Source organism: Chelmon rostratus, chromosome 1 (genome assembly GCF_017976325.1).
Source record: "Chelmon rostratus isolate fCheRos1 chromosome 1, fCheRos1.pri, whole genome shotgun sequence".
In the NCBI taxonomy this organism is placed as follows: domain Eukaryota; kingdom Metazoa; phylum Chordata; class Actinopteri; order Chaetodontiformes; family Chaetodontidae; genus Chelmon; species Chelmon rostratus.
In genome coordinates this window covers 11,371,804-11,393,902 of record NC_055658.1, presented here as the reverse complement: position 1 = coordinate 11,393,902, position 22,099 = coordinate 11,371,804, and the positions used below count along the sequence as shown (strand labels likewise).

At 38.0% G+C, this 22,099-nt stretch overlaps 1 protein-coding gene across 5 annotated transcripts in view; it reads right to left on the bottom strand.

The window, feature by feature from the left end:
• The window catches only part of LOC121609513 (protein diaphanous homolog 3-like), a 171,653-nt gene that overhangs the window by 134,248 nt on the left and 15,306 nt on the right, over window positions 1-22,099 (bottom strand). For all 5 annotated transcript variants that reach the window (XM_041941199.1, XM_041941508.1, XM_041941274.1 and 2 more), the window contains 3 exons: window positions 19,501-19,631; window positions 3,298-3,372; window positions 2,907-2,976 (listed from right to left, as the gene is read on the bottom strand). In XM_041941199.1, the coding sequence (XP_041797133.1) occupies window positions 2,907-2,976; window positions 3,298-3,372; window positions 19,501-19,631 (276 nt within the window). The remainder of the gene's footprint in view (window positions 1-2,906; window positions 2,977-3,297; window positions 3,373-19,500; window positions 19,632-22,099) is intronic.

Genomic DNA, 22,099 nt, shown 5'->3' with positions numbered 1-22,099 from the left:
TTGCAAGAACACCATTGTTACAATAAATTAAAAAAAAAAACGGTATAAAATACTGCTGTGTGATAACAGCATTGTACAATACACAACAGTTTCAGCAACATTCAGAGCTGTGATTATAGCTAAACAATGAGATTTCAGGTTAATCTATTGTTTGTGGTTAATTTGTACAAAAACACTCAATCCATCAATGTCTGACTTTGTTAGAAAATTAAGTGCTGAGTACAAATAATAATCAAAAATTAATTCAGTCTTTGAAGAGCCATGAAAGAGACTTTTATTTTACCGTCAAATAGTGATTTTTTTTCTTGCAATTGTGTGACTTGAAAACAATTTTTAAAATGCTTTTGGCAAAAACACCAAGCATTACTGAGCACTTGAATGATATTTTGTGTTTGTCTCTTTGATGTGAGCGTTATTGTCAGACTGTACAACTCAAATCAGACTGTGCAACTCAAATGTATAGTTATTGTGTGCAATAACCTCTGTTCCTCTCTGATTACAAACATCCAAATCCATTGCTATTTCTATATTTTTTCTTAAACTTACTGTACATAGGATTTAATTTTCAAATTATTTTTGTGGTCTGCACAGTTGTAATTTATTGCTCCTTTTGTTCGTATTTGCACATTAAATATGCAGTTTAGCGAACGTGTATAACAGGCATGTCCAAACTATTCCATAAAGGGCCGTGTGGCTGCAGGTTTTCGTTCCAACCAAGGAGGAGCACACCAGGCCAACCAATCAACATCAAGGGATCCCTTAGTTATCAGCTGAAAAGTGAGATCAGCTGATTAAATGAGTCCAGCCTGGTGTGCTTCTCCTTGGTTGGAACGAAAACCTGCAGCCACACGGCCCTTTATGGAATAGTTTGGACATGGCTGGTGTATAATCTACATTGGTGAAATAGGTTTTCTTGATGTAGTTAAGTTGTTTAAAGGGAAGTTTCACAGTGTGGTAACTTGAAGTATTACATTATCACGCCACTGGTGACAGACAGTTCAAACTATGCAACTGTGTGACTTGACGCAGTCAGGCAGTAGAAAAAAAGGATGCACTGACAGCTGGCAGAGAACACCTGTCTTCTTGGCATTGTCGGTACATCCCATCCCAAGATGCCTCTCTAGCCAGGGAAAGGTCTGGGCTGACAGAGAGGCCTACGGGTAAATGCTGGCGTCTGGCGCCTGTTGAGACGCAGGATTACATGAGACCTTACAGCACACTTTGTGCCAGTGCGGCTGTATATCTGTCTCCGCTGGGTTTAGCTCCATGTGGCAAGATGCTTTTTTTCTCTATACCTACTGTGGACCAACAGCACACAAGGAGGAAAAGCTGAAGCACTGTAGAAAAAAGTAACTTGAGCTGATCATATTTTTATGCACAAGCACTTAGGCTTGGAAAATTATTCAATACTACTGTCAACTGACCTAACATGGAATCTTTTTACAACAATATGATCATATTGTTTTGGGGCTTTGCTAAATTCTGTCGCTTATCTTAGCTTGCCATTGCAAACATCTGTAATTACATGAGAACAAAACTGAGTTTTAAAATGTTTTCATAAAATAAAAACTTGCACACTGACTGGCAGTGATTCATTGTACTTTCAGGTGCATTAAGGGGTAGACTACAAATGACATCTTGTCTGAAGAAAATCCATTTACCAAACATAATGACGTGACTTAAATTAGGATAGTGAAAGATGCATGTCAGTTTCAGTACATTTTTGGTTGATTATCCTGCCCTACTTCCTGTCTTTTCAAAATTCTGTTTCTTTTGCCTCTACAGTACAGCTAATTTGTTCTCTGCAACACTCAATTTGTGTTGAACAGCTGACTGTGTCCCTTTATGTCTACTGCTTAAACTGTGCTATGGCTTATTTGGACAAAACAGTCCTAAGTGCTATGAAGTCCCGGGAACTCAACTAAGGAACACAATCTGTAAGTAAATGTCTATTTTGATGATCCTGCTGCATTTCCAATGCATCTGAAGAAAAGTTCAAATTAGGCAAAAAGTTCAGCAGCAAATACACAGAGACATAGACACACTGTTCTGCCATTTATGGCCATCAATTTGTGCTGTAGAGCATTACCACACTCGCTCACTCTCTCGACAGCATCTTTTCCCCTGACTTACACTTGCTCTTATTCACACACTCATTCTCTTACAGTTCCTGAGCCATCAAACACCCTCACTCCAGAGGAGTTCTTGCCGGCCAGCAACCTGAGATCTGTGCAACCTGTTGCAAACTGGATGACACTGTGTCACACCAGTGTCATCCAGATTGCAACAGGACATTAGCAAACCTCCCTTTAATTGTCTCCATATTGTTGTGACGCTTCTCCTCCACTGGTCATAAGCCCTTTGTGATTGAAATCCCAAGTGCCTTATTTGGTAATTGCATGAAAACACCAGATGTGGATGTAGGCAAGATTAGAGTTACCCTTGGAGATCAGAGTCAACTCAAAATACAGAAAGATATTTCATAGAGATTTTTTTCCCTACGGGTAAGAGGACAAAATTGACATATTAATTCCATGATGTATTTCCTAATAACATTAACGTAGTGCTAGTCAAATTCTGACTTTGGGGTCTTCTTGTGGTAGTACACCCATCACCACAACCACCCGTTTAATGAAAGATCAAATCACTCCTGAATAAAGATAATTTGGCTGTTATGCCCAAAGAAACAAATGATTTGCAATTATAAACAATGAATCAGATCAGTGAGTTGTTTGACTGATTTCCAAAATCAGAGCCTTGCTGACTGAGTTGTTGAAAAATATATATACAATGATAACAAGAGTAAAATTTATGTTAAATTAAGTGAAATCAGCTGCTTACTTTACAGCCAAAATTAAGAAATATTATCAAATGGGTTTACTCATAAAAAAATCAATTGTCATTACCTTATTGTTCATGAAGGCTTTGAGACACTGGACAACTTTATGTTGGTTCTTTTTGTCAATCTGCTCTTGCCTAGAGACAGAAGAGAATAATGAGGAACAGTTATTCTCTACATCACGAAGAACACAAACTGTATGCAGGATGTTTGAAATTTGGTGTACATTTTCATATACAGATGAAGGAAAGTGTGTAAAGACCACTCAGAAAAAAATGCAAGCAAGTGCTGATGATAGAAAGCAATGTGAACATTAATGGGTTCTGTTAACTTTAACATTGCCAAACATAAATACAATTTTTGTTAATTTGTAAATGTGTAAATACTACACAAATAGATAGACAGATAAAGGTTAAGAGTCTGCACAGGAATACACATGAGTGAAAGCATAACCTTACCGTTTCTTAAGCAGCAACCTTTCCAAAGTGTCCAGCAGCAGTCCAAGACCCTCATGACCGAAGCTCTGCACCCAACTGAAACAACAAACATTAAATCAATATCACAGCAGAGAAAGACTGACAACTGACAACAACACTTTCATACTCATGAACCACTGTGGAAAGCTTTAAGACAGAAAAACACTTGTAGAATTCAGTGTTTTGTGATGAGGAAGAAGGCAGCAGGAGTAAACACAGGATTTCATGCCAGGGAAGAAAAACTAAAACACCATATATTTGCATGTATGCAAAATCCTTTATATGATAACCTGCAACTTTGATTAAAATAATGGCCCTAAAATAATGAGAGAAAGTGTCTCTGTTTCAGTTCTTTCTTTAAGTGCTGTGTGATGGATCTAATTTATGCCTATGTGAAGAATGGTTCATGTGGATTTCGAAAAGTAACTGATAAATATTCTACACTGTCATGTAAGCAAAGAAAAGTTTAAAGTGTTAAATTTGAGAACAGAATTTGGTGTGGTGGTAGGTGGTACAATGAGTGTTTAGTTTTCCTGAGCAGGTTTTAACTTAATCTGTGTTTCTCACTGTATATGTATAATAATCTCCCAGATACAGTCCAAACACATAAACCTCTCAAACTGATGGGATAAGACCTATCTGTCTGCAAAACAAGCAAAAAAATGTAAATAAAAATCTAGTGATCAAATGTCACTGAAATGTACTGCACAGCAACACCAAACAGGGACGATATCGGGACGAATATGAGATTTTATACAGGCATCAATTTAAACCAATCTCTCCACACTTCACAGACAGAATTCAGTTTAAAACAATATTTTCAAGGAATAAATTTGGACATGCATACAGGACCTTCAGGACCAAAATAAAAAAACACAGAAAAAAAACTTCTTAAAGGCCTTGCCACACTGGTATTGATCTTCTGAGAGAAAAAAGAAAACTAGAAAAAAGGAAAAATCATAATGCAGAGTCCGGAGTTTGGGGCCAGGGGAGAGAATTAGATTCTTATGGAAGTTATACTTGTTTGAAGCAAGTGACATTTGTGATTTTTTTTTCTTCCCAAGGAGGTTCAGCAAGTTCACTCTATTCCATCAAATGAGCTATAGGAGGATCGAATTTTCCTGCTGCTCTTTATGTGAAAGCTGATTTTAGACACATCTTATGGAGAAGGTGCCTTTGATGGATTCCAGGGAGTGTTGCCTGCGATTAAACGAGTAATATCGGAAGCTTAGGGCTAACATATTACGTGGATTTATTTTCCTTTAAAAGGGCACATTTCATCCCATTGAATGAAGGAACCATCCCTTGAAATTGGCAATCCATCTCCAAAGACAATCAAACTAATGAAGTAATTCCTGCTCTACATTAGTACTAGTCGAAATATCTGGTATCAATGACATATTAGCAGCAGTTTTGGAAAAACAGAAGGACCACTGTTAATTCAACAGTGATCTTGGTGTTTGTTTAGTAAACAGGTCTTTTTTTGTATTGAATGGCAATTGGGCTGCTTTTTAAATCTAATGTCTAGTTTACTAAAGATAAAATAGTGAAAATGTTTCACCACAAAAACTAAAAAAAAAAATTAAAAACGTTTTCCTATTTCTCTCTCTATTTTTCTGTTCTTTATTTTACATTCATTAAACTTCTACCTGAACACTTGAGGTTGTAATGAATTCTGGCTTGAGCTGCTAAGCTCTATCTGGTTTCAAATACAACCCTGATTCCAAAAGAAAGTTGGGATGCTGTGTAAAACACAAATAAAACAAAATGCGACCATTTGATAATCTTTCTGAAACATGCACATTAATTGCACAACAAAAGACTGGGAAAGCTGTGGAAAGCTCCAAAAACACCTGTGTGGAACATTTCCCAGGTAAACAGGTTCATTGGTAACAGGTGATGAAGGATGTTCCTACACAGGCTCGAGAACACTTCATAAAACCACTGTTGGTAAACACATTTTGTTTGCAAATGATTGCATTCGGTTTTCATTTTCATTTACATGACATGATTTGTTTTTAATCTGGGTTGTCTTGTGTGAGAACACAACACAGAAAAAGGCATCAATTTATGTACATAAACCAGAGACCTCCTTTAGCCTTCCCACTTTCAGATTACAATGATTGTTAAACCTGCACTTAGAACAGACAGAGTAAGGGTGTGTGTGTGTGTGTGTGTGTGTGTGTGTGTGTACATATATGTGTGTGTGTGTGCGTGTGGAAGTGGTGCATAGCCTAACAGAAGCACAACGCAATTGTCTTATGAACACTTTTTGGATACAATCAAAACAGAACAGAAATCAAGATAAAAGCAGCTTTCCTTTTAACTACTGACATTTGCTCACATGCTGCAGATCCAAGGTTTTCACCCAAGAGTGACAATGGGGAACAGGACAAAGAGCAGTAACAACTTTAAAAGAAGAGAGGAGTTTTAACTCTGATCCAAACAGGGGGCACAAAGACAAACAAATGTCACATTATGAGATTAGGCAGAAACCTTTAGGTATGCAGAAAACAGAGGCAACGACAGCATGAGTGAGATTGTGAGGGACTGCACCTCCCTCCTGATTGAAATTGAATAACATCTCTGAACATTAGCATTCAGTTTTTGTACAGTTCTAATCAACAAGCTGCATGCCTCCCAGCATCAAATCTACAGAAATTCTCAAGGTGACAACATAAAATGGGAAGCTGTTGTCTGAATTTAATGTCTTGATAAGGAGTTATGGGGGTTGTAGGTCGATGTGTGTCCATGAGCGTATTTGTCTGTTGTTACATTGTTGTTTCTAGTAAAGAAAAGGAACAAACACGTTTTGGTTTATTAAAAACTATGGAGACCTCTAACAAAAGGTAGTTGCTTATTTTGTTATTTTTTTGTTGTTGTTTCATTTAACTTCCAGTTTTGTCACACCTTATTGGATGCAGGTGAACAGGTGATTACGATTTAACATTTTCCGCTCTAGTGATGATTTAGGTGTGTTTGATTTGAGTGCAGGAATTCAATACATGTACTGTATAAATGTGTAAGGGTAGTAGTTTCAAAGAATATCCAATCTGAATGTGCATGGCATAAAATTTGAAGGTAAAAGCGGCTTTACCCTGGGAAGAGCAGGGGGACAGAGCTGCTGCTAGCCAACAGAAAGCTGCTCAGTGCTGGGTCTAGACGAGAGGGACGGGGGCAGAACCAGAGCTTCTGAAGGATTAAACATCCGGAGTCACACCAGATTCTGCTCCTGACCCTGAGCAATTCACCGGCCGTAGGAGAGCTCAGAGTTTATTTTTTAAACTGTTGGGATTAAAAAGTGGATGTATCCATTCTCGCTTCTCAACCTGTCTGCAGTAGTGAGCCACGGAGGTGCTGGCCTCCACTTTATGTATGTACAGAAAGGGAAGGGAAAAAGAAGAGACTGGAGGGACATAACAGAAAGAACCAGAGTCTCTGGTGAGAACCATGTGCAGTCAGGTGCTGAAACGAACACAAACAGACACCCATACACTTGGTGCCTGCAGTTCCTCGCTAACTTATGGTTAATGTACATTTAAGTACTCTGGTCTTGGGGCGAACAAACACAAATGATCCCGCAGTCAAACATGCGCATAGGACAAGCTGACTATTTGCTCCGTGCAGCCAGAACGGCAAACAAAACAAAAATAAGAGAAGAGCCAATTGCAACGAGTTTTGAGCATGTGACCAAAGTCTCTGCTCAGGATGCCATCATTCCACTATATCTTTATAGAGCAAATAGTTATTTGCTCCTATATTAATGTTCAAAATGTCATGTATAGAAGCTTTAGCTTAAGTAAACATTTAGTTACCTAACTTTGCTAGCTTTGAGGATTTAACATCCGATAACTCAATAAGGATAACCGGTGTGGTGATTTACAGTGCACAGTAGTGAACATTACACACGTAACCATCTAACATCTCACCATCTAAACAGAATGCAGTCATTTAAAAACTGTGTTTGCTGACAAAGCCTTAAAGTTTTTCCAAGCCCATGTAATAGTAATAATAATAGTAATTAAAAAGTAGTAATCACAAAGTGGTTAACCCCACCCCATCACACAACCTCACTTCTCACACAAGACTACAATGGTTTGATGAAGTGTTCCCATCTAGTATTAGCCTTCAAACAATCATATGTTTCATAAAATGGTGAACCTTGCCCATTCCTTGCTTGTGAATGACTGAGCCTTTCAAGGATGCTGAAACTCATCTCAAGCTCTATTTTACCTGTGGATGCTGTGAATGCTCCAGACAGATGTTTTTGGAGCACACACATCCCCAGTCTTTTGTTGCCACTGTGCCAACATATTTGCTGCCATCAAATTCAGAATTTATATTTTTTTTAAAATCGATGAAGCTGATGAGGTAAAACATTAAAGATATTGTCTTTCTACTGCTTTCAATCGAGTATATGTCAGAAAGGATCACTAAATTATCACATTCTCTTATGTTTTACACAGTATCCTAACTTTTTTGGAATTGAGTTGTAATGTATGTAATGTACCATGCAAACATTGCATGCAACCATGATGTATTGGGCATTCACTGCACAAACAAATACAAACAACTTCTCTTGAAAGTGTCACACCGCGGTGAGGTTTGTCTCGTCTTGGGTTTTTGTCATGTCATTTCCTGTTTTATTTTGTAAACCTAACTCTCCTCTCGTTTCAGAGCACTTGCCCTCCCTCATGTGTCACCGGTGCGTCAGCCTGATTACCTATTGTCTCCACCTGTTGCCTATTACCCTCCATGTGTTCAAATAGTCTGCGTCTCCCTTGTCTCGTGCCAGTGTGTTTTTTTGTCCGAAGGTCGTTTCACCCGTGCCAACTATAGATCCACAGCCACAGCAAAGGTCGCCTAGTAAGTAGTCTGTTTTCCTCCCAGATAATTCATAGTCCTCCCTGAGAGAGTTTTTTGTTATTTAAGATTCAAGGTCTAGTTCTGTAAATACCTCGTAGCCTATTCACTATCCTCCTAGAGAGCTTTCTTTGTTCCATTCATTTCCTGAGATAATTACTGATAGTCATCCGTCATTTAAGAGCGGAGTTTATTTTTGATTTCTGTATAAGTGAACTTTTTGCGTTGGTTAATTTTGACAGGTTTGTTATTTTTCCTCCTTCAGGAGCGATTGCTGTTATCTAAGTTTTATAGCCTCGATTCCTCTTTCCAGAGCGTTTTGTGTTAATCTAAGTTTTGTTCCCATTGTGTTTTGACCGCTATCAGGTCCAGAAAGTATTGATCAAGAATACATTTCATAGCCATTGCTTTCACGTTCATCGAAGAGGTCATTGGTTGTTTTTTTGTGTAAAGTAAAAGTCTGTTACGATTTTACTCTGCACCTGAGTCCTCATTCCAGTCCCGGTCTGACATTAAGCATATATAGTAGCAGTGAATGGTTCATTTAAACTCCCAAAAGCTTAAATTTTATATTATTATATTATTATTATATTCAATTCTACATATTTATAAAAACTTTATTCTGACCTGTCTTTCACTTACAGAAAGGAGGACGAGAGGCAGAGAAGAAGGGTAGGCCTCTGCATCTTAAAGGTGTATGACTATGTGTGTGTATGTGTGTGCCAGGGTCAAGAAAATGAAGTACATAGACTAACAAAAACTGGCAATGCCATGCTGATGACGACAGGAAAGGCAGCTGCCAAGACAGCTTAGGAATGGGGCTCTCATGTTTGAGAAAAAAAAATCAATTTACCCAACACTTCACTGGGCCATTCAGAGAGTGGGCAAGGCGGGGGTCTTGACAAGAGCTTCATTGAAATGCATAGCCCAGTAGTAGCTGCATGCTAGTTTTGATCATCAGTAGATGAGACAGAGAGCAAAGGAAAATAATCAGCTGATCTATAGGAAGAATTATTGCACAGCAACCCAACAGTCCCATGCTGTCATGGCCTGTGGCAACAAAACTGGAAGACAAATGCCTTGAAACACGAATGAAAAGTGCAAAGGAATAGTGGTGGCAAAAGTCAGTAAAAGACCTGGCAAATGTAGATGATCTCAGAGGCCAGAAAGGGACAGTCTAATTGCTTTCCACAACACCTCATCTTTAAGAGCAAGAACTATTAGGCTGAGGCAATAATGTATTTAAGAAGTGTGTCTTTGTATCATAGTTCAAGGTCAAGAAGAGCTGGGATAAGGCAGAAAAAGCCGGGCAGACTGTTCGACACCCAAAACCTGCAACTTTTTATGCTCACACTGTATGAATCTATTGACCAGCTATGACAGGGGTGGGGAGCATCCGGCCTCTGGGCCATGTGTGGCCTGCGAAACCATTTAAACCGGCCGGTGAGCCAACTCAGAAACACACAAAAAATATCTCAACAGCAACTACTTTTGTGAAATAAAACAAAATAACATAAAATAATAGACTAGGATGTCTTTCCTGGTGGTCCCTGAACACAACATGCACATTTATTGTCATAAATCACCTGCACCATGGCAACTGTCGTAGAATTAGATGCGCAAGTTACTCTCTCGAGTGTCATTGCAGCTCTAACCTATACTTAACAATATGCAATATGAATTACTGCACAATATTTAATAACAGTAAAAAAAGAAAAGAAGCTTTCTAATTGACAATATTAATCATAAATGCTAATGCTAACTTTCAAAGAAGAAGTAACAGTAGTTATATACATAAAGTGAACTGTTTCGTTATCCTCGTACCATTCAGTGGTTTGTATCTGACACACTGTCTGTCTAGACTCTAAAGTACTTAGTATTTTAAATTCTGTTTGCGAATCTAGCATGTTCTGGCAGCCCTTGGGGTTCATTAGTTCCTAACATCTGGCACCCCTCCCACATCCCAAATCAGAAACTTGTCCTCAGCATTTGGAGCTGTGTTGTGCGAAAATGATCTGAAAAGTCTTTCCACTACTTATCTTTGCTGTATGTTTCACTGCTAACTTTGAAAATTGTAATTTGTTTTGGCATCATACAGACAGGACACAGAATAAATGTGTACAGAACCATAGCTCAGCACAGTCTGGGTCGCTTGAATATTCACACAGATCTTGCGGTACACATGTGGCATTCACAACCGCAGCAAAAGTTTGGGTGGTTGGTTCGTTTCCTCCATTAGCAGTATGTACATTTCACAAATATATGGGCCTATGGGTGCAAGAAGCAACTGAGGCAACCATGGCAGATTTGTTTCAATTAGTTTTAAATCTCATCGTTGATTGAGGAGTACTGTGCCCAGTGAATATGGTCTATTTACTAAAACAAATAAACAAAATACATATAATTATGTCTATTATATCATAACCAGTCAGAATTAATTGATGTCTATCGATTGTCATTTACAGTCGACACAGAAGTTCCATAATGGTTGCTAGGAGCAGTAAACCTTTGTCATGCCAGGGAAGAACTGTAAGTTGTTGAAGTCAGCTTACATCATATGTTTGTGCTGATCCTATCCACACTTTGCAATTTTCGATAGGCATTGGCCTAGGAAGATGATGCCATTCTTGATCTTCCCAGAAAAGCTTTAATTGGCTCCATTTTCCCTAAACTATCATCAATGAACGCAACACCTGAACAAAGCAAATTGCTGAAAAATGAGCTCTGGAATGAAGGTACTATTTCCCCCTCACTATTAAGACAGTGATGTACAGTGTATAGATATATGATTCAGGTAGCAGCAGTCATATGCTAAATCTGGCTATTTACAGTCTTAAGTCTTATGTGAACATTTATCTAAAATTACGGAATGACTTTTTGGAAAATTATCCCATGCTATTGGTCAGTCTCCAAAGATGGAAATGAGATGCTGTAAACTACTTTCAATATTTCTACAATGCAATAAACAGTAATCAGTGCTCACTGTGAGATCACAGGCATACTGTCATCACACCTCACCATCAACAGATGCAAAAGAAGTACAGCAATATTCAACTGAGGGCTATCATCTCAGAAAGACAAAAAGAAACCGAGCAGGGGAGAGAGCATTAAAAACGAGGAAAAACAAATTCATCATCCCATTCCCTGCGAAACAAAAACAGTCATAAATCAAAGAGAAAAATGAGGCACCTTATCTGGCTAACTTCGCAGCTAAGGTAGCTTGACTTCTAACGGAGTCTCAGGAGAATGCCTCCAAGGTTCCCAGACAGTGCACCACAGTGTTGTGCTCTGCTAAAGCGGTTATGAACCAGAAATAAAAAAAAAAACTTTAAAATGTTGTCCCGAGCATAGCAAGTTAACTGATTACAGGACGGTTCTCCAGGGACAGAGAGAAAGAGGCTGAAGTCACAGCAATGTGGGACATCTGAAATAAAAATAGAGGAGGTGGTTTTATTCAGTGGGGACTGACTGACATCACTCTAGCAAACTGCCACAAACAATAACATTGCTTGTAAAAAATAAGCCACACGTAAATATTATGTTGTTTATGTTTAAAGGAAGATTATTAAAAAGACTTCTGCACTAACAGTTAAAACTGTAATATAGCTAGAAGTCAATACATACCTACAACTTGGCACCAAATCACTGAAATAAATACTTTCTGAAAATATTCATCAAAGCAGAATAGTGCTGTTACTAACCATTGTAATGATCATTTATCTTAAATGTGACAACTTAAATGTATAAAAATACAGAAATATACATGAACAGCATGAAAACACATTGTACCTTTGGTTATTGTACCATGAGCATACTATATTTACCATGTCTGTATGCCTTCCTCAGACTTTGACATCCAAAGTCATATTTCACACCACATCAAAATCATTTTGGTCAGTCAATCTTAAATGACCCCGCTCAGCACTAGAATCTGCTTAAGGCTGCTGATATCATAAACACTTCTCATTTAATGCAGTCCATTTCAACAACACTGAAAAGTACAACCTCAATAATAGCCCTGTAGTTTAATTAATACATGTCTATGTTAATCAAAAATGAACATCAATACCTTTAGTTTTAAAGTTCCTTATAAAGGGGCCACTGAGTGTATAATTCCATAAAAAGAAAGAGGAAAGGCATTCATGAATATATTTTGTATTTACCACAATACTATAATATGCAACTGGTAACGGGAATTGTTCATCTTTGTGTGCAGTACATTGGTGGCAGGTGTATGAGTGACAGGAAGAGCATCCGAGGTTTATTGAAAACATTTTTGTAAGGAAGAGGGATGCTAAACTGTACCATACTTTATAGCCAAAATGAAAAAATAAATAAATAAATCTGGGGCCTTAAACCTGAAGGTCAGTATTAATATAATATCAAAAACCAATTTCCACTTGTTTGTCAGATCCATTTATCAAATCCTTTTAATACAATTACATCTGTAGCCTTCTTGGTCCTGTGGGCTAGTATTGTGGACTCTCTTCACAAAGAGGGAAAGAGAGCTAGAATAGCTGATGTGGGTAACGTATACAGGAGTCGGAGGCGGGCATCACAAAGTGACACTCTAGAGCTGCAGGAAGTACCAAATTAAAGTAAATCTGTTTGCTCCGCCAGAAAGAATCTGATGTGGGAGCATAAGTCTGTCAGCCTATACGAGCAGAATGCAGCCACTTGATTTCAGATGGCTTGGGTGGATGGCTTGCCACAACAGTGCCAAGAAAGTGATAGTGATCAGCATCCAAAAGTAGTGGCAGGCAAAATACATTTACTACCAAATCAATCCCACAACTCAGGATTGTAATGGGTCTATTAGATAGTAAGTGGTTACCACTGCTTCTAGCCAAGGTAGATTTATGGTCAAGCCAAACTATGTCCTCATACATGAACCTGACTGTTCATTTCATTAGGGGTGACTTCATTAAAAGTGTGTGCCTCAAGGCTACATTTTCCTTGAGTGTCACACAGGTGAGGTTCCCATAAACACCAGTGAGTATGCATAGACTGTTGCCATTTATGTCACAGTTAATGGGACTGCCTTGACTTTGGACATAGATAGATAGAGATAGATAGATAGATAGATAGATAGATAGATATACTTTATTTATGGACAGCTAATGTAGCCAGCTGTCCTCTACATTATATACAGCATCATATACGTTTGATTGGAAATAACTTTTTTTTCATGCATGCTGTAATAACTCCATTCCTACAATGTAGACATTTTACATGGCACATCCCTATCTGTCCCTTTTATAACAAGTACCAACAGCATCCATATATTGCATTTAGCACAAATGTAGTAGTACCATTAAAAATGTCATCACTTTGACACATTTTTTAGGCGTATATCTTGAACAGCTTCAGTCATAGTTAAGTGCTAATATCAGTCACTTACATCTCATGAGTTATTATGGTCACTAATATCATTTTAATAGCACCAATGCCTCACTTTGATCATCAGAAAAGGTAACTGGCAAACAATATTTACCGTTAATTAAATTAACACTTAAGTATGTTTGCCAAATTCAAGTTCTGATGAGTCTTTGGCATCATTACAACATTTTTACTAATGCCACCTATTCTCAGGAAAGAAGAAAAAAAAGGTGGATTCATCATAATTATAATTTTCATTAGTAGTTGTAGTAGTACTATAAACACCAGTTTTCTCTTGGTCTCTTGGAATCTGCTCAAAAGGTTCTAGAAAACATAATTCAGTCTCTCCTTTTTTACACCTACATATATGTAAGTAGGTGGTAAGAAGAGTGTCGGGTGTGTGGTTCAAAAAGGTGAACCTCTGATCCTTATTTACCTCTGTACCATCTATTTTAAATACTGTTTTCCAGAGGGCTCTAATAGATAAGGCTCTAAGTCCCAGGAGAATGACTATAGCATTTGTATGGACCTTGGTATAAAAAATAAAAAGAGAATCTACACAAGCAAAAAAACGGTGAGCCTGACATCTTGATAGTTCAACGAGACATTCCAGCTGTGTTACCAACATATAAATAGACAAACTCATTTTCATTCACTGAAATTGGACTGGTTGGATGCAAAGGAAAAGAAGAAAGAGAAAGGGAGGGAGGGGGGAAAGTACCAATCCAAATAGGTGGTTTCAGGGATAGATTCAAGGTCTAAAATGTTTTGTGCTATTAAGGAGACCGAGACTAGCGATTACTGTATAAACCCCATATGAAACTATCCTGTCTAATATATAAAAATATGACTCTAACAAAGCCATTGTGTTGACTGTAACTGTGCATTACTGCTTGTCTTGCAAAAATGCTATTCCATTACCTTGAATAAAACTATGGATGGAAACATTATAAGTACAGGCTTACTAGTACACAATGCATTTTTAGACATTTTAATGCAGTTATATAAAATTAATGACAAGATATATGGTGTGATCAAAGAACACAATCAAAGAAAAGAATTTCATGAATTAACACTGATCCATTAGTAAGAAAACATAAATGAGTGGAACAAAATAATGTTTAGGAAATAAGTAATAAATAAATGAGTAAAAAATGTATCCAGTAACACTCAGCAGGTTTTCTGAAGGTAGGAGTGTTTTTTGTTTTTACAGACATGGGTGATTTTAAACCAACTATCCCTCCTATTTACCATTAACCTAACGGAACATTCGCAAAAACAGCCTTGCCTTCCCTGAGCTTCCTTTTACACTTTGGTGGAAACTGTTGGAAGTGAATGAAGGTCAGTTTGCTTGTAGCTTCTGCTTTCTCAGCGTATTCATCTGCCCATTTCTCATTGATGCAAATGTCAGCCTCCATCCCAGCTCTCTTCTTTTTCAAATTTTCATCCAGCTCATCTGTGAGGGCCTTTCGCTTCAGGTCAACAACTTGCTGCTCTTTCTTTCTCTTCTCTTCATCCAGGTACCCACGGTACCTGGCTTCTGCAGCCAAGAGAAGCAGCTCTTTGGTGATCCTTCGTTATCCCCCAAACAGACCTGGCTGTGTCAGCAATGAGCCTCTGAGCCACCAAAGACTTCTCCTTCAGATTATCCACAGTCAGTTCTTTGTTGATTGAAAATGCCTTCTCAACACCGGCTTGTCCATAAGGTAGGACAAACAGACTCTTCACCACATCCCACACTCATCGGTTGGTTTTGTCCCATTGTCATTCAGCAGGGTGTCCACTTGACCTGTTCCGGAGTCATACTCCCTGAATTTAGCCCTAAGAGCAGCAGAGTCACAAAACTCTCTTAACTCTCTGAAGATATTATCCAACACTGCCCCATCTGCTTGTGTTTAGCTTCAACAAGTATGTGCAACATTACAGTCTCATTTGAGACAAGCACAGCTCCTTAAATTCTGCCATGCATCTTGGGTCGAGGCACTGCATGCTTCTCATCAATAGGTGATGCACTTTAGACTTTTTCAGCAACCTCTCATGTAGTGTGATCAATACTGCCTTACAGTCCATTTGGTTCTCCAGTCTCTGCCTCTCTAAAATGTTTTTGGAAGACCTGAGTTGGTTCTGCTACAAATCTAATACTAAAACGTGAACAGAACTTATGCAGACTACTGTCCAGAAAAGCGACATTGGAGCAGCTTCAATGTGGATGTGGCCTGTCACAGGTATGTTTCCTTTGAAAATCGTCCCATTAGTCCTGAAAACAGTTAGTTACAGAGGGTTTTCTGTTTCAGTTTGATCACACTGAATTTGCAAATTTACAAAGGATCATGTACATTACACTCTTATTTGACTTAAACACACCCTATGAGAAAACATTATCCATTCCTAACATAGGTGATACAAATTGCAGTAGACTGATTATATTATGCTCATTAAATAAATGTAATTAAAAAACAAAATGGTCTTTTGCCAGATGCTACACATGACATGGACGTTGTCGTCATCATGAACTCATGGTATTCCTTAAGAATCAATGTAGCAGGCACTGTTATGGTGGAATGCTACAATTGCTCTTCCAGCAATTACATACAAATCAGAATCAAAATGAAACATGTTAAGGACAATAATGCTATTAATTTGCCCCTGACTGCTTGACAATTGTTACGACAGCACTAGGATGTTTAATTCAACAACTACATTCTGAAATAACGTATTACTCCGGATTAGGCGTGATGATAGAAAGGAAAACAAAAGTGTGAATGTGCTGAGGAAGGCAGTGATTTCTCTTGTATTGCTGTTAAATATCCCCACTTTCACAATAAAGAGGGGGTGTGCACAGCAGATTTTCACCTTCTTAAATGATTTCACCTTTGGACTGGGTAGTTCACCTTTTCCCACTGTCTGGACACGCAGCCAGAGCAGCATTCCACTTTCTGACACACTGACATTCTCAATTCGCCAGTGCTTGCAAAACAGAAGCAAGGGCATACTAGATCCAGTTGCTGTCATAAAATCTTCATGACAGGCGGAGCAATCGCGGAACATCCAGTACAGGCTAGAGAGTCTGTGTTCAACTTCCAACTCCATAGATTTACATCCATCTCTGAACGTATTGTGCAGTATATGTAATCCACACAAACCGACTGATTAGAGACTTTCCCACAGCCTTCTGCACGTCTCTCTGGAGTATTTAGAACACTTTCCAATTCACGTTCATCCCACTGGTTGAGATTTTTGTAAGGTTCATAATTCCAATCTGTGATAGCAGGTCTTTCAATTCCTCAGCAATATCCAGAGCTGATGAATGGCCCACAAACTCTGAGCTAAGTCGACCGACAGCCTGACATTCACGTTTGTCTGCATTGTCTGCTAATAGTGGTTATAGGCTTTCATCAAATAACATTCGCTCTTTGCTTTGATACTTTGGACAAAGTCAGTTCCTTAAGGCAAGGAACCAGCTCAAATTTCGAGTTTTCCACATTTTGTTATGTTTCAGACTCCTCTTAAAATGGACTCACTTTTTTTTTTCCTCATCAATCTACATACAACACTCCACAATGACAAAGCAAAAACAGGTTCTTGGAGTGTTTGCTAAATTCATCAAAACTTAAAGATCATAATATTGCATTATATTACATTTACAAGTATTCAGACTGTTCACTTAGTTAAAGCCCCTTTGGCAGCAATGGCAGCGTCAGGTCTTGGAAATGGGAATGATCCTACAAGCTCGACACTACCAAAAAGGCTTGATTGGTGGAGTGCTACACTCATGGCTGCCCCTCTGTAAGGTTCACCCATCTCTACAGAAGAACCCTGGATCTCATTCAAAGTGGTCATGAGCTTTGTGGTCACTTGTCTGACTACGACCCTTCACACATCCTGGGTCCTGCTTTTCAAGTCATTCATATATAGTGAACTACATTTCTCTTGCATGTCAGCTGCAACTCAGGTTGATGTAGAAGGGACATTTATCCAAAGAGATAGCGCAGGTTACATAAGTAGATTAAAACAATATAGGGATTTTGTGCTCTTACTCCAATTACTATAACTCTGTAATTATTTGAGTAGATAATGATGAGAAAATGTTTAACCAGAAGATTGATCTCAGCTTTTAATGAAAGGAAAGGGAAGCTTGAGATGCCAAAACTCACACAAGTCAACCTCAGAATGTGTGTGTGTGGGTGGGCGCCTGCCCCCCCTCAGAGACAGAACAGAATGATGATCCTTTGATATAAGAATGGATGGATGGATGGACACACACACACACACACACGTAATGTATGTATGTAACCAAGTTAAATGCTGTTATTTAATATAAATACAGACTATTTCTGATAGTGAGAAGTGAGTGCAAATCCCCTACTACTTCTGCAAAATCAAGTATTTACTATAATAATTAAATATTCTCTAAGGTATAGTGTGCTACATGTTAAAGTGTTAAAACATCAGTAAAGACCAAATAGCTGTGCTTAGGTTTTGACTGCCTTTAAAGTACTTCTGGCAATGTATATGATAATGTGAAACAAACTTGCTAATCCTCATCCTCAAACAGAGAGAGCCCAAAGCAACCTTCTAAATCTAAGAGAGGGAGACAACCAAGTCAAGACTGTCAGGGATCAGCCTGTCAATGTGGCTTAGACAGCACCAAAGGAATATCCCCACCCCTAGTCACACAGTCAGATTTACTTTGTACTGGCTACAAGTATAATTTTACTTTGATTAAGCACTGTGTCACAAAACTAGTCATCCCACCACAAACAACATTATATGCAGGGTGTGCACCAGTCTATATCTTCAAATCAAAGAGTTAATTTTACTGAGATATTAATGTATTAACTATGTGGCTTTTTACAAATGCACATGACAGCATCTACTCCACTTACAAAAAAAGAATCAAAAATCATACATTCACACTGTTAGTGTAGCCTAACATGCAAGTATGCATACAAGCTTAAATAGAAAAAAAAAGAGTGATGTGGTGTGAATGACATTGTGACTATTAGATATTAGATTTTTATATATTATTAACAAAGAGGCAGTATGGATGTTTGGGATTAAATGTGAAAGTATCATCTATTATTAAGTATTTCACTCATAAAAATAATGACAGGGATAAACAAAACCTGCCACCATATGATACATGTTTTCATTAACAGAACAGAGACCTGGGTGAAGGAGGGGGTGACACAAATGAATTTTAGGAACACCTTAACTGAAAATGTTTTCCAGCAGCTGACAGCTGGAGTATATCTTCAGTGTGAATGTGCATTACATTAGCTTGGTTAACAATGACAAGTAGTGAAAAAAACGGATTATAACTTATTATAAAAAGTGAACCACACAAAACTATGGATTAAGTCAACTTAGACTCCCGATGGGCATTCCTCAACTCAACTCAGCAAACAGTCTTAAAAGTCTGAGGCTCAATCTGCTTATAGTGGCTAAAGACAGACATTATGCTTAGTAGAACTCTAAACATTCGATAGTTTAAGGGAGTTCACTCCAATTTCAGGTCCACTCTGCATGTATTCAGTAAACAAACTATTGTGTTCTGTTCTGATGAAGCATTTTCAACTTGCTGCAACTCTGATTCACACCTCTAAAAGGAATGATCACCACAGCCGTGAAGGTTCACAGTGTGTGAGCTGCAGCTCTGTTCACTTTGCAGCTCTATACCTTGTAATGTCTTGTTTTAATCCTTACATTCCATTACATTCAAGCAATATGGAAATGTAAATTTTTTTGATGAAGTAATAACATTTTTAAAAGAGAAAAAATATAAAAACATTTAATAAAAAGATGGCATATGATGGTGAGCCCAACAAAGGGTCCATTACTATGTAATTATCAACAAAACCAGTTAAAAAAAAGAGACAATCGTGTGGATACTTGAACTAAAGAGAGTAAACCCATGCCCATTGTCATAATATTGTACTGTACCTGACAGGGTTGCTGGTAAGGGACACTCGCAATGAGTCCAGACAGGCAAACAGGCGTTCGTCCATCACCCCTGACTTCAGCTCTCCCAGGAATTCCTGGGGAGATATTTGATGGCTACTTCTCAAGCTACCCTGAAAGACAGAGAGAAAGAAATTGTTTTAGTGTAGCCATGTAAAAAGTGCTCAAAACAACATGCGGCCAAAAAGTCTGAATAGTCAGTACACTGATAGAAAGACCCCATGTCAACAATTTTTAACACTCAATTGCAAAAGCATAAATGTGCGGAAGTGCCCAAGGATTCCGTTCCACCACTGTGCACTTCTATAAACCAGAAAATCTATTTATATCTCGCATGCTTCAATGAATTTCAGCATCATAATTTCAAGCAGATAAATGTGTATATATTCCATTTATCTCCATATTTTTTCTCTTCATTGGAGATGCAGAATTCACATGGCACTCAAAAGAGCACATACATTTGCCAGTACTATGCAATGGTTACAAAAAACAGAAATAACGTTCTTTTGTTTAGAATACCACTATGAATGTTTCCCAATACTATCCTAATAAACTGCACACAGCATTATAGTGTTGGTCAGTCACTTATCCAGTTTGGAAATATTATTTTTATAATTAAAACCAGTTTGAATAAGCTGATTAGTACATATGCAACTAAAACAGACACTTCTTTGGACTGTGGCATTGGGCAAATTGTCATTGGTGAGAGACTGAACGATTAATTGAAAAAATAAAGTCTATATAATAAACAATAGTGAAAAAACTTGTCGTTTGAAACCCTGCAATTGTACATTGGGCTTTTAATCACATCAAGAAATGCTAAGTAAAAATCAAACATTTTTTGCCAATTTTGACAGCCCTAGTGAGATGTATGCATTAGCCTGGCTACTCCTGTCTCTGCAGTGGATATGTGAGAGTGATGTAAGTTGAAAATGGCCTTTAGTTTGAGAGCAATAAACTAGGAACCACTGTAAAAAAAAGTATGTGATGAATACCCAGACTGGATGTCATTATTGATTAGCTAACAAAGTGCAGATTAGACCAATGACAAACATAGACAACAAGCAAATACTGTTAATTTAATAACCAATTATATCATACACTTACTTTGGAAAAGCATGGATTGGGCCTTTACTAAATGTTCCTTATGTGCACATGTACTGTATCTCACTACGTAGTTTAAAAATGTTATGACAGTCAAACTTTTATTCCCACTGTTCTGTTTATACATGTATCTGCAAAATAATTTCTTAATTAATGTGGAATAGTTTCAAACATATTTTTAAGTTAAATTACCAGTATAACACTCTCAGCAGTGATACTTTAAATAAGCTAACATTTCAAGTAAGAATGACAACATGTTTTTTGACCACCTAATTTTTCCAGGCTATTGGATCAAAGCCAGCATCCCTAAGCAAGCCCAGGGATATGGATAAACCCAAATGTTTATTCCTCAGTTCTTTTTAATATGACAGCAAGTCAAGTCTCTTAATTAGTTTTCAAACATCCAAATATTTCACACCAAAATGACACATTTCCCAAATAGCACATTTCCAAAGGGGCACAGAATAAAAAAAAAAAATGTTCATGTTGGTTCAAAATGTAATCAGAAATCACAGCAATTAATTCAGACAGCCATCATCTCTGCAACTGCAAAGTTCTACTTTATTTGACCACATGCGAAAAGGAATCATCTCAAGTGTCAGATACAAAGTAGATTTGGATTGTTCCATTATTTATTTGTCTTTGTATGACAAAAAGGTCATCCTGTTTCTCCATCCTGTCCCCAATCCCCAAGTACCCTTTAGAGAGAGCCCTTATAAATGTACAACATTCAAATTAAATTTATCTGACCTTAGACAAAAACAGCCACTGTCTAATAACAATCTGCATGCATTTGCTAAACAGTGAATACACATCTAGCTTTTTTGTAGTCCAGGAAGGCAGCAGCAAGACACTTAATACTCCTGTCTTTTTTCAGTGGGAGGGTGATGTAGAGAGAGAGCAATTTATTCGGTTTATCAAGACTGCTGCACGAATGCCAAAATATCACACATCATTGGGTACGTTTGTTGATTCATCAAAGGCCTCAGAAATCAGCCTGTATCACTGCGAGCAGGAATAAATAATCCCTAACCCTTGCAGGCTGCCAAAACAATGGAGTTACGCCCAGTCTGTCTCTCCTCTGATACCTCAACCCCCCAATCTATGATATTTTCCTCAATTTATAATATTGAGCTATTATTAATGTGCTATTATGATCAGAAGCACCTCTGTAGCCTTAAAAAGGGAAACTGATCACCTGTATGGGCTGAGTCAAACCTGTGTAAGCACGTTGAATGAAAGCCAGGAGAGTCATTATGGCCTCAAGTCTCATGTGATAGGAAGACTATTTGGTATGGGCTCCACCCTCCACTGGACTTCACCATAGATTTAGGCCAACAAGGCTCAGTCTCTGCACCACAAGACATATCAATGCACTCAATCAGGTAGTAGTCCTATGAATTTAGCACTCTTCAGTGACAACAACACCACCCTTCAGTGTTGTTATCATCATGGCTAAAATGATTGCAACTCTTTC